We start from the raw sequence: 12910 nt of genomic DNA, 5'->3' as shown, positions 1-12910 counted from the left end.
AAGTTTGATTAGAACAGGGTTCAGGAGGGAAGTATGAGAAAACAACAGTATGTATTAAAAGAATCTAGGGGTTTTAGTGGACCACAAGTTTGATGGGAATTAACCTTGGCAGCAAAAAAACTTTAGACTACATTAATAATTTATGGTATCCGAAAAAGGACGGGGTGTTGACAGACTGGCTGCTATCTGTCCTGGCCAAAACATAGAATATTAGGTGTTAGCAAAAATATAGACAATGCAGATTATGGACAAAGGAAAACTGCCAGAATGGTGGGAAAGGCGGCATGGCATAGTAAAAAGGTCATTGGACTTGAAGGTGAGAAGCTTGGGCTCAAATTCTGCCTCAGATAACAACTGTGTGATCCTGAACTAGCAGCTTAACCTTTGTGTGCCTCAGTTTCCCCTGTCTATGATCCCATGATATTATGAGAATTGTGGAAAGCAACTTAACATGGAGAAGAAAAAAACTTAGAGGGAACATAGTTACTGGATTCAAGTATTTAAAAGTCTATCTTTGAAATAAAACACTGGCCCTGGAGTCAGGAAGACCTGAGTTCAAATCTAATCTCAGATTTACTAGTTGTGTGACCCTGGACAAGTCACTTAACCCCAATTGCCTCAGCAAAAAAAAAAAAAAAGTAAAAGTCTGTCTTGAGGAAAAAGAGGCTCTTGGTCTAAGAGAAGTGAATAAGAAGCAGCAAATTAAAGTCCCAAAGAGAAAGAATGACTTAAGCTTAATATAAAGGAATATTTTTTTCTCAATAGTATTTTATTTTTCCAAATACATATAAATATATTTTTCAGCATTCATTTTTGTAAGACTTTGTGTTCCAATTTTTTTCTCTCCCTTCCTTCCCTCTCTCTTCCCAAATCAGCAAGCATCTAACATAGGTTAAATAATGTGCAATTTTTTAAAAACATATTTCCACATTTGTCATGCTGTACAAGAAAAATCAGACCAAAAGGGAAAAACCATAAGAAAGAAAAATCAAAACACAATAAAGGTGAAAAAGACTATTCTTTGATCCACATTCAGTCTCCATAGTTCTCTCTTTTAGATATGGATAACTTTTTCCATCCCAAGTCTATTGTAATTGGCATCTCATTGCTAAGAAGAGTCCAAGTTCGTCACAGTTGATCATCATGTAATCTTGTTGCTATGTATAGTGTTCTCTTGGTTCTGTCCACTTCACTCAGCATCAGTTCATGTAAGTCTTTCCAGGCTATTCTTTTATCAGCCTCTTCATTTCTTAAAGAAAAATAATATTCCATTACCTTTATGTAGTACAACTTATTCAGCTATTTCTAGGTTTCTTACTATTACAAAAAGAGCTGCTACAAACATTCTTGTACATGTGGATCCTTTTCTAAGGGAATACTTTTTTTTTTTTTTTTGCTGAGGCAATTGGGATTAAGTAACTTTCAGGGTCACATAGGTAGGAAGTGTTAAGTGTCTGAGGTCAAATTTGAGAAGCATCACCCCTTACTCATATTTCCCCTCTGCCTTCTCCAGGTAGGAGTCTTGTCTTGGAGAACCAGAAAGCATAATGTGAAAGAGTGAATAAGGCACTACACTTGAAATCAGGACTATCTGGATTCAAATCCTGTCTTAGACACTAACTAGCTATGTGATTCTGGACAAGTCCCTTAACTGAATCTCCATGTGTCTACTATGTATTTGAGCCTTTTTTCCTTTTTAGTCACTGAGAATACATGAGAAGTACATAATCTAGGATATCCTAGAAGGAATGGTAGTCCAAGAAAACGTGAAAAGATGGCAAAAAGCCCTGGATGTGATAGAAATTTGTGTTTATCAAGTCAAGTGTTTGCTTCATGAATGATAGTAAGAATCCATTCAGGTCAATAGTCAATGCATATTCATTATGTGCTGTGTGCCAGACCCTGTGCTAAGTACTAGAATACAAAAAGAATCAAAAGAATCCCTGTCCTACTGGAGTTTAAGGTGTCTGCTGGACAACCAGTTCAAGATATTTGAAAGGCAGTTAGATACGATATTGGAAGTCAGCAGAAAGATTGGAACAGGCTAGGTAGATATGAGTCAACAGCATAGAAATGGTCATTAAATTCATGGAAGCTGCTGAGATCACCAAGCAGTATAGAGAAAGAAGAGAAGAGGTCCTAAGACAGAGCCCCAAAAGACACCCATGGGTAGAAAGTATAATCTGGAAGAGGCTCCAGCAAAGGAGAAAGAGAAGGAACTGTCAGGTAGGTAGGAGGAAAAGCAGGAGAAAATGGTATCATAAAAACCTTGAGAGGAGAGAGTATTAAGGAGAAGAGAGTAACCAATACTGTCAAAGATTGAGGAAAGGCAATTATTTTTGGCAACTAAGAGCATTGGCCACTTTGGAGAGAGCAATTTGGGTGGAATGATGAGGTTGGAATCTGGATTGTAAGGGGCTGAGAAGAGAGTAAGAGAAGTCAAAATGGAGATGCCATGGGCAGTTAGGATAGCACAGTGGATAGCGCATTGGCCTTGGAGTCAAGGGGGTGTGAGTTCAAATCCAAACTTGATAATTATGAACTGTGTAACCCTGAACAAGTCCCTTAACTCCTATTGCCACACACACACAAAAAAAGAAAAAGAATAAAAATCAGTTAAGCATGGCCTACAGCAGCATTGGCTTTTATGTGGATTGTATTTGTTTAGCTATTATAGATAGGCTTATAATTAAAAGCTTGATACAATAAACATTTTAACCCTGGGGGGAAAAAAGTGGAGGTACTTAATTGTAGATGGGCTTCTCAAGAAATTTAGCCACAAAGGGCAGAGGAAATATAGGACAAGAATTAACATGGATGGAAGGTTTTTAAGCATGGGGAAGACATGGATATCTTTGTAGGTACTAGGGAGATTGTATTAAGGCGTAGGTACTAAGGGAGATTGAAGAAAGATTTTAGACAGGGGATGATAGATAGGGCAGTCTGTTGGTGGAAATGAGATAGAATGGGATCACTTTAATGAGCAGAAAAATTGGCTCTGGTAAAGAGTAAAGGTTTCATCATGTGAAACAGGGGTGAAGGACGAGAAAGTGGTGGAAGAAAGAGGAGTGGTATGAGAAAAGTAAAAGGGAGAAGAGACTCTTTAAATGCGAGTCTGCTGTATTGATCAAGCTTGGCTCTAAAGAAAAAAGGAGAAAATGCACCTCCTCCCCATTTTTGCAGAGGTGATGTGTGTGTGTGTGTGTGTGTGTGTGTGTGTGTGTGTGTGTATGTGTGTGTGTGTGTGTGTTGGAACATTGCATACATTCAGACTTGGCTCATGTGTTGATTGGTTTTTGCTAAACTTTTCTCCTCTCTCATTTTTATTCTTTGTTTTAAGAAATGGCTCTCTGAATAAGAGAGTCCAGAAGGATTTGTTTAGAAATTAGGATGATGGAAAAACAAAAGAGATCAATGAAAACTAAAAATAAAAGACAATTTTAGACACCATATTTTGGGAAGTCCATGAAATGCATTTTAAAAATGATGACCATAATGCTGAGGAACCTAGAAACCACTTTAAAGGAGGATGCCTGAAAGAACTGACCACTGGCATGACAGGGTTAGCTCATGACTATGATGAAGGTCAGTCAGAGGGGCCTGAGAAATTAGTAACAACAATAGCATTAATGTAAACTTTAAAGTTTACAGAAAGCTTTACAAATATTATCTCATTTTGTTGTCACAACAACCCTTGGATGTTATCATTATACATATTTTCTAGATGAGGGAACTGAGTCAACAGAGAGTGTGCCTTGCCCAGAGTCATATTGCTGGTAAGTGTCTGCAGTTAGATTTGAACTCAGGCTCTTCTTGGCTCCATGTCCAGTTTTTGACCTCTGTTCCACCTAGTTGCCATGGCCAATCTACCAGATACTTAGAGAAAACCCCATCCCTTGGGTGAATTAGGATTTCCTGGATTGCTTTTATTCAAATTTACTATGACTAGGCATGAATTGGATGGATATGACCTGGAGTCCAAATAAGTCTTGTCTAATAGAACTCAGGGTAGAGAGTAATTGTAGCTGATAGATGTGTCCCAGAGTCTACCACCTGTGAGTCAGAGAAAGAGTTTATCATTCTCTCTGCCAGTTTCAGAGAAAGTAAATTAGTTGATGGGTTATGTATAGAAGGATAGCCAGACCTAGCCTCCTGTGCCAAAAAGCATTCTAGGGATGGGATGATGATCAATCTTATATACACGCTGCTTTGGTCTCCCCTACAAAGCATTGGTAGTCATTCATCCAGGTAGTCACTGGCCATGGGAACAGTGATATATTCAGGATGATTAAAAGAAAAAAACTAAGAAGAGAATATAAAGTTCATGTGAAAGGGCATGTTCTAAATGGCTAAGTGAGCTACACTGTTGTAATGAATGCTGCCAGAGACCATAGGGCAACCTGCCTTCTTGATGACAAATTATAGCATCTGAAATGGTAGTGCTCTGGTTCATCCATCTGTCACACTGAAGGTGACACTATGAAAAGGTGACTCTTTCTTTACCTAAAGGATCAGAAATATACAATTGAAAAATAGTAAGAAGCTGGGGGCTTCAACTGGTAGTAATGTGATAGGAGAGGCAACAAAATTAGAAAAAATGTCAGGGTGAGTGGGTGGCCCTGGCAGGTGAGAGATCCAGCACAAGAGAGGAAGCAAGCCACCTGAAAGGCTCTATCATGTCCTACTGCAGGGACAGGGCCTTGACCTGGGATAAAGACAAGTCTGCATGTTTGCATCAGACCTACTTGCTGCCCACCAGGTTCAAAGCCAAGGCATGTACCTTACAAGACTGGTCCTACCAGCAGATGTTATGCCCCATGTGTGGCCTTCAAAGGGTCCCTGGTGACCATGTAACATTTTGAGATAGAAACATTCACTGTGTGCTGAGCTGCTGTAGAGCAGAAGAAATACTGCTTATCAAACCTTACCAGGAAAATAGATAAGCACAAAGAGAAAAATGAAAATATGTGGTATACTGACCTTTCTCCTAGTGTGGGAATCAGGTTTCATAAGGCAAATAGCTAGGCTTAATTTTAAAACTCATTTTTTTTTATTCTTAAATTCTCTGCCTTTTACTTTTCTCCTCTCTTCAACCCCACTCCCATTAATAGAGCAAGAACAAAAACCCATTACAAATCTTTTATAATCAAGAAAAACAAATTCCCACATTAGTCATTTCCAGAAAATAAATGCTTCAGTCCCTGAGACTATCCCCTCTGTTTCAGGAGGTGAGAAGCATGAGCTTTCTGGAATTCTGGTTGATCATTATGTTTATCAGAGTCCCTAAATCTTTCAAAATTGTTTGTCTTTACAAAATTGAAATAACTGGGTTTAGAAGACATTTTATGTCCACTATTAGTGGGCCAGATATGATGTGGACTGTTTACGGCAGAATCTGTCTATGGAAGAGCCTTTTGGGAGATTTGCAAGTGATTAACTTTGCATTTATACACGACATTATCAGCCCAGAGCTCGTGGTCTCCTGGAATTCAAGTGATGGTGAAATTAAGCTTGCTGGGAAGAGGGCAGGAGAGGTTGAGGGAACTATAGACCTGGTTTTGGTTGACACTCTGGGCAGTCCGAGAATGCTCTGTGTTTTGATGCGTGATGTCAGTAATGAGGGGGTACCACACTCTATTCAAATGGTGCTTCCAGTCCTTCTATGTAGCTTCTTCCATATCTTCAATGGTCAACTTTTTGGAGAAATATGGTCTTGTGTCCCTATGAAAGAAGTCTTAAGTGTCATGATGAGCCCTTCTCCAGACACATATTTAAGAAGGCTAGAAAATGTGAAAGGCTCCAAAAGCCAAGCAAAAAGAGTTATTTTTTTCATGTAGGAGGAGTGGAGTTTACTAAGCTGGGCAGTGACATGATCAGACCCATGCTTTAGGAAAATCATTTTAGCAGCTGTGTGGAAGGTGATTTGGAGAGGAAAGAGATTTAGCTTCTATATCTACTCTCAGTGATCCCCAGCCCTATACTTGCAAGCAATATAAATAAGGCAACTTATAGAGCCTAGACTGGGAGTCAGAAAAACCCAGGTTCTAAGAAATGCACTGTATGAGTTCTTCTCTCTGGGAATTTGCCTAGAACATTTGTTGTTTATTTATTCAGTCATGTGCGATTTTTTGTGATCCCATCAATTGGAGTGACTTGCTATTTCCTTCTCCACTATGTCCCCATTTTACAGATGAGGCAAATAAGAGTTAAATATTTGCCCCAGATCACACCGCTATTAAGTGCCCAAGGTCACATATGAACTCAGATCTTTTTGATTCTAGGCCTGGTACTTTATCCATTGTACCAGGCTCATTGATTAGGTCTTAGTTTCTTCTTATGTAAAAAGGAACTCTCCAAGTTTCCAGCTCCAAGATTCTCAGCCTAAGTCTCAGCTCAGTACTGCAGTGAGCTCAGGTGCAGCTTGAGCCTGTCCTAACCAGTCCCACGAGGCCATCAGCACATTTGCTGTGAGATGCTATTTTCAGAGTGGCTGCCAGTCTTCAGTGCTTCTGAAGACCTGCCGGCCTAGCCACCTGTGCCTGTGGGATTCAAGCTTCAAGATGAAGGACATCCCAGGGACTACTGTGGCTTAGCTGGGAGCTGGGAACCTTTGACAGAAGGCAGAATCAGCAGGAGACCTGGAACACTCAGACACACTATTTCTCCCCCAGACCTTGGGGGAGAAGAGAGAGAGCAGCCTGAGAAATGTGACAGTGCAGGAAGAGCAAACTGATCTCCCTTCCTCCCTGCCTCCTCCCTGCCTCCTCCCTGCCTCCTCCTTGCCTTCTCCCTGCTCCAAGGGCTGCTGCTTTGGAATTCTCCACAAGCCACAGCTGCCTCTTACGGAATTCTGAGTAATTATAGGCAGGGCCCCATTCCCTTCTTTAGAGAGCCGGAAAGATAATTAAAGCGACATAGTGGGTGTTGTTAAGCCGCTATAGTTGTGTGTGTGTGTGTGTGTGTGTGTGTGTGTGTGTGTGTGTGTGTGATTTACAGTCATTTGCGTTTACTGTAATTAAAACAGTGCCAATTTAAGCAGTTCCCTCTCAGCAGTGTGTTCATCTGTGAAAAACATCATCTCTCTAGAAAGAGGTGGAGGGAGCAAGAACAGGATGAAGTCAGGACTCAAAGCAGCTCTCGTGCCCTCATCACAGGTGAGGAGGAGCATCATTGGCCTTTCCCAGACCTGTTGGCTGACCTCTTTTTAAAAAATGTCATTGAAATAAACTGGGAAAACATTTTTGCAGGTAAATGTTCTGATAAAGGCCTCATTTCCAAAACATATAGAGAATTGACTCTAATTTATAAGAAGAAATCAAGCCATTCTCCAATTGATAAATGGTCAAAGGATATGAACAGACAATTCTCAGATGAAGAAATTGAAACTATGTCTAGCCATATGAAAAGGTGTTCCAAATCACTATTGATCAGAGAAATGCAAATTAAGACAATTCTGAGGTACCACTACACACCTCTCACGTTGGCTAAGATGACAGGAAAAGAGAAGGATGAATGTTGGAGGGGATGTGGGAAAACTGATGCATTGTTGGTGGAATTGTGAACGGATCCAATCATTCTGGAGAGTAATTTGGAATGATACTCAAAAAGTTATCAAAAAAATGTTATTGATATTTTTTGTTTTACATTGCCCACTTTTCCCACTGTCTCCCTCCCTACTCAGCCTTCCAGACAGACAGTCATTCCTAATCAGTTTTTTAAAAAGGAGATAAATAGTTCAGTCAAACTAACCAATACACAACACCATCTTTGGTATAAAGTCATCACCAGGAAATTATTGTTCATGGAGCAGATTTGGTTAGGAAGGGGAGAGGAGGTGGGTTATGGTGGTATAGCCATAATGATAAAAAGGACAGAGATGGAAGTGGTCTGTTCCCCAAAGACTCTGGTCCATGCCCTTGTGGCAACTGGTAGGTAAAATGTGTCCTAGGAGGATAGCATATGGCATTATTTAGCAGAGGGTTATGAGACAAGGCAAGGCCTGAGGGCAGTGGTCACTACTGGGAGGGAGGATCCATTTAGCCTACATCCATTTCAACAATCATGGGTAAAACCCAAAACACCTTGTTCTGGTGATGTCTCTGTACTGGTGATGTCTCTGTACTGGTATAAATATGGGTTGTTATAAAGTGCTGACTGAAATTCTCAGTCTGGGCCATTAAATTCCTTCCTGACCCTCTCAGTTCAAAGAAATCTTCCTCTGAGACCCCCATAGCACCTTGCTTGTAGTTTTCTATCTCTGCCTTATTGCTATTACTAAAAAAAGGTATTTATTGTTCTCTTGATTTCATTTTGCCATAATTTTCTCTAGTATATCTTCCTTTTCCCCTTTCAGAGAGCCATCCCAAATAACAAATAATTTTTTGAAAGAAAAGAAAAAGAAGTGCTTTTGAAAACCAACAATAGTAATCAGCAAAGTAATACATAGAAAAAGTCTGCATTCATGGTCCTCCCACCTACACAAAGGGTTGGAGTGTTAAATGTCTTTTCTCTCTTCTTTCAAGCCATGCAAATTTTTTTTACTTTTCAGTTAATTCACTTAGATTTTTGTGTGTGTGCTTTTTTTTTCCATTTACATTGGTATAATCAGTGTGTGTGTGTGTGTGGTGTTTTGGCACTTCCTACTTCACTCTGCATCATTTCAGGTAGCTCTTTGCATCTTTCTCTGTATTTGTCATGCACAGTCATATTCCATTACCTTTTATGTAACACAATTTGTTTAGTCATTCCCAATCAATGGGCAACTACTTTGTTTCCAATTCTTGCTATCCCCCCAAAATTGTTGTTATAAATACTTTGGTGTAAATGGGGACTTTCTCCTAATCAGATGTCATTGGAGTATGAACTTAGTCCTGGCATTTCTGGATCATGGACATTTTAGTCACTTTTCATGTACTAACTTGACCAGGCTGGGAAATTTCACTTTCCTGCTCAAAAACATTGAATGGTTCCTTATTGCCTTGTGAATAAAGACCAAATTCCTCAGGCTCTGGACATTCAAAGACACTCACAATTTAGTACCACAGTCTCTCCATCCTATATCACTTCAGCCTTGGACCTCACAAAATTGAAGTATCTTCTGCCTCCAGGATCCTCCTTTACTTTCTGTTATGTGATAGTTCTTACCAGAACTTCCATTTAAAGAGGGTCTTCTCACTAGCTACCTCTTCATTTCCACCAGGTTCTCCCTTTTAATCTCCTTTTATGTATTTCCTTCACATTAGATTGTAAGTTCTTTGATAGAAGGGACTATTTTATTTTGCTTGTATTTGCATTCCCAGCACTTAGATCTTTCACATCTTCTTTCACATAATATTTCAAGTCTTCCCTACTTCCTACAGTTTGCTCTATCTAAACACTCTAAATTCTTTTCTCCTTTTCACCTACCTCCATAATTTTGTTTATGCTGCGCCCTACACTTTGATAAAACAACCTCTTTTTCACCCTTTCAGGCCTTCACAGTCCAGCTCAAGTAACCCTTCCTTTGTCAAGGTTTCCTGACTTCCAGCCAAATGCCATCAGCTATGAAAATCACTTCCTACACAAAGCAGTGAAGATAGCAAACTTTATAAATCCCAAAACGGTCTTTCAGATCAATGGCCTAGACCAGAAGCCCACAAAACTCCCCAATGCATCCCAAATCAAATTAAAATGTTACTGGGAAATATTTATAAAAATAAATCTGCTGTTGTTTGGTTGTTCAGTCATGTCCAACTCTTCCTGACCCTATAGACAATAGCATATCGATGCTATCCAGGGGATTTTCTTGGCAAAGATACTGCAGGGGATAGTCATTTTCTTCTCCAGTGGCTTCAGGCAAACAGGGTGAAATGACTTGGCCAAGGTCACACAGCTAATTCCAAGGTAAAATTTGAACATCTTCCTGATGCAGTATAGTATATATAATGTTATTTATGAATCATAAATTAACAGTACTATGTCTTATAAATTTTTGCATCCCCAACACCTTACACTGGCTCTTTTGTGTTTGCTGGGTTGAATAAGGGACTATTTTTTCCTCACTGGTCTATGAGTTTCTTCTTTCAATGTTCTCTATAGTTCAGTCCGTCACAGGGTCCTGCCCAGAGCAGGTGACCAGGAAGTATCTAAGAAATGAATGAATGAATGAATGAATCCTGGTCTTGCTCTGGAGTATTTTAGGAGCTTAGGGGCAGGCAGCTGTCTGATGAAGATAAACTGTTTCCAGCACTCTGCCACTCCCTGGTGACATTAGTAACAGTGAATAAAAAAGGCTTACAGGTCTTCTGGATTCCTCAATATCCCCTTTTTGCCTCTTTTATGGGAGAATTGCAAGCTTCCATGGAAACTCCAAAGAACTGCTTGGGGGAGGCATTTATCCAGTTTCAGTGACTGATTAACTGCCTGGCAACATGGGGCTAACAGGAAGAGGAGGATGCAGGACATGCAGATTCTTACTCAAGACTTGTTGCCTATGAAATCCCAGCTGTCCATAGTGTCATTCTAAAAAAACCAAAACCCAACAAACAGAGATGAGAAAAACAGGTGATTTAGATCAGTGTTGTCAAACTCAAACAGAAAGGAAGGACCATGACTGCATATTAACTTAGATAGATAGATAGATAGATAGATAGATAGATAGATAGAAAGAAAGAAAGATAGATGGATGGATAATGTTAGGTTATCTTTTATTTTTATTTATTTTGTTAAATATTTTCCCATTACATTTTAATCTGATTAGGGGCCTCTCACTCAGGAATATTGAAGACTATATGTGACTTGGGGCCATGGGCTTGACACCTCTGCCTTAGACATTAAAAGACAAATAACAATGTTTAGATTTTTAGGAGAGCACTATTGGAGTTTGGACTTAATATTTGGATTTCTTTTCTTTCTTTTTTAATAAAAAACACTTAGAGCTTTTAATTTCACTAGGATGAAAATCATCTCCTTTCTTCCTTAAGAGATTTTTGTTCAAGGATGTTCTGAATTAACCAATTCTTTTCACCCATTTCCAAGAGGCATTTTTTCCTGTTTCCTCTTTTAATATAATAAGTGGTGTGGCTAGGCTTGGTACTCAGGTCTTTGGACAATAAATATCATGTGTTTTCTACTGTGCCAGAATTTTGTTATAGACTCAGCTAAATTAGAAATGTTCAAGGGCTAGAAAATTGTCTCAAATGTCTGATCATCCCAGAAGTTCCTTACAGTTTTAAAAGTCTGTAATCCTATGATTGCTATGTAATCCTGTTTTCTTCATCTCTCCCCTTTCTCCTCTCTGCCCCTTCCTTCTCTTCCTCCTCTCTTTCTCATTCTTTCTGTCCCCTTCTTCTTCCTGCCCCTTCCCTTTCTCCCCCTCTCCCTAATCCCCTTAATATTCTCTTTTCCTTCTTTCTTTTTCTTTTTTCTTTTCCCTTCCCTCAGGCTTACTGGAAAAGGATGAATCAGCTCCTGCAGGCACTGAATCAGAAGCTTGCCACTCTTAGCCATGGACAGGAAGGTCTAGTCAAAATCAGTCCTACCGTCTCAGACAAGCTTGTCTCTTTTAAGACGAAGCCTCCCCCCTCAATTCAGCGAGAGATCCTGAGTGTCTGCAGTGATCCTTACACTCTAGCTCAGCAACTGACCCATGTAGAACTGGTAAGTGGAATGCCTGGCTCATTAGGGGTTTTCCACAAGCTCCAGGAATTATTTTCTCTCTGGATGGGGAGATAGCTACCCTTTCTGAACTTGGGTATTGAATCATTGTTCTTTTCAGTTTCTGTGGAATGACAGAATGATAAGGTGCTGGGGATACAAAGATCTATAATCCATGGTGCTGGGCCTCTAGGAGCAGAATCAGGAAAATAAATGTGAATAAATGTAGTTAGGGGTGCAGCTAGGAGGTCTAGTTGATAGAGCAGTAGAATCAGAAAACCTGACTTCAGATGTGACGCTGGGCAAGTAACCTTATCCACAAAATCAGGATAAAGATAGAATCTACCTCAGGATTCCTGTGAGGATTAAATGAAATAATATGAAAAGTATTTGGCAAACCTCAAGGTACTATTTAAATGCTAAGCATTAAAAATAATAATAATAAATCTGAACCTACCAATAGGTAATAGAATTGTTTTCAAAGCCTAATTTTCATTTCAGAGAGTTGGAAGTGATGCTATAGGTCCCACGTCATTTTTTCATATAGCAATTCTAGAAATTTAACCTTTGATCCATTTTTAACCAGAGATACAAAAAAAGCTCATTCAGTCTCCAAGCATTAAGGTTTCTAATCCCAATTCTGCCATTTTTAGGTATGTGAACTTGAATAAACCCCTTCCCTGCTCAGTTTCCTCCTCTATAAAATGAGAGTTGGACTAAATGATAATAACTAGCATTTAAGACGCTCTTTAAGATTAAAAAAAAACAATGAATATGTACAAAGTAATAGTAGTGTTGTAGGATGATCAGCTGTGAATAACTTTGGTATTCTCCATAATATAATGATCCAAGACTATTCTGAAGGATTTATGATGAAAAATGCTCCCCATATCCAGAGAAAGAACTGATTATGTCTAAATATAGATTGAAAATAGGTTGAAACATACTTTTTAAACTTTATTTTTCTTAAGGTTTTTTTTTGGGGGGGGAAATCTATGTTTTTCCCCCACAAGATGACTTTTATGGAAATGTTTTGCATAACTTCATTTGTGCTTTTTCAACATGTATGTGGTAGAGAGGAAGGAAGAAAATCAGGAGCTCAAAGTTTTAAAAACAAATGTAAAAAATTGTTTTATACATAACTGCAATTGTTTAACATGTAACTAGAAAAATAAAAAATATATAATGTATATTCAAACAAAAAATAAAAAGAGCTATAGATATGTTATCTCATTTGAACCCTTAAGATTTAAAAACCTTTCCCTTGGTGTAGAAG

The 12910-nt window shown here is 39.0% G+C and overlaps 1 protein-coding gene across 8 annotated transcripts in view; it reads left to right on the top strand.

Moving 5' to 3' along the window:
- Nucleotides 1-12910, top strand: part of RASGEF1C (RasGEF domain family member 1C) — a 186953-nt gene that overhangs the window by 138055 nt on the left and 35988 nt on the right. For 7 of the 8 annotated variants that reach the window (XM_031953806.1, XM_031953805.1, XM_031953800.1 and 4 more), the window contains one exon: nucleotides 11422-11637. The exons of the other annotated variant lie outside the window; for it this stretch is intronic. In XM_031953806.1, the coding sequence (XP_031809666.1) occupies nucleotides 11422-11637 (216 nt within the window). The remainder of the gene's footprint in view (nucleotides 1-11421; nucleotides 11638-12910) is intronic. 8 annotated transcript variants of the gene reach the window in all.

Source organism: Sarcophilus harrisii, chromosome 2, assembly GCF_902635505.1.
Source record: "Sarcophilus harrisii chromosome 2, mSarHar1.11, whole genome shotgun sequence".
Classification (NCBI taxonomy): Eukaryota; Metazoa; Chordata; class Mammalia; order Dasyuromorphia; family Dasyuridae; genus Sarcophilus; species Sarcophilus harrisii.
This window is presented reverse-complemented; position numbering and strand designations above follow the sequence as displayed.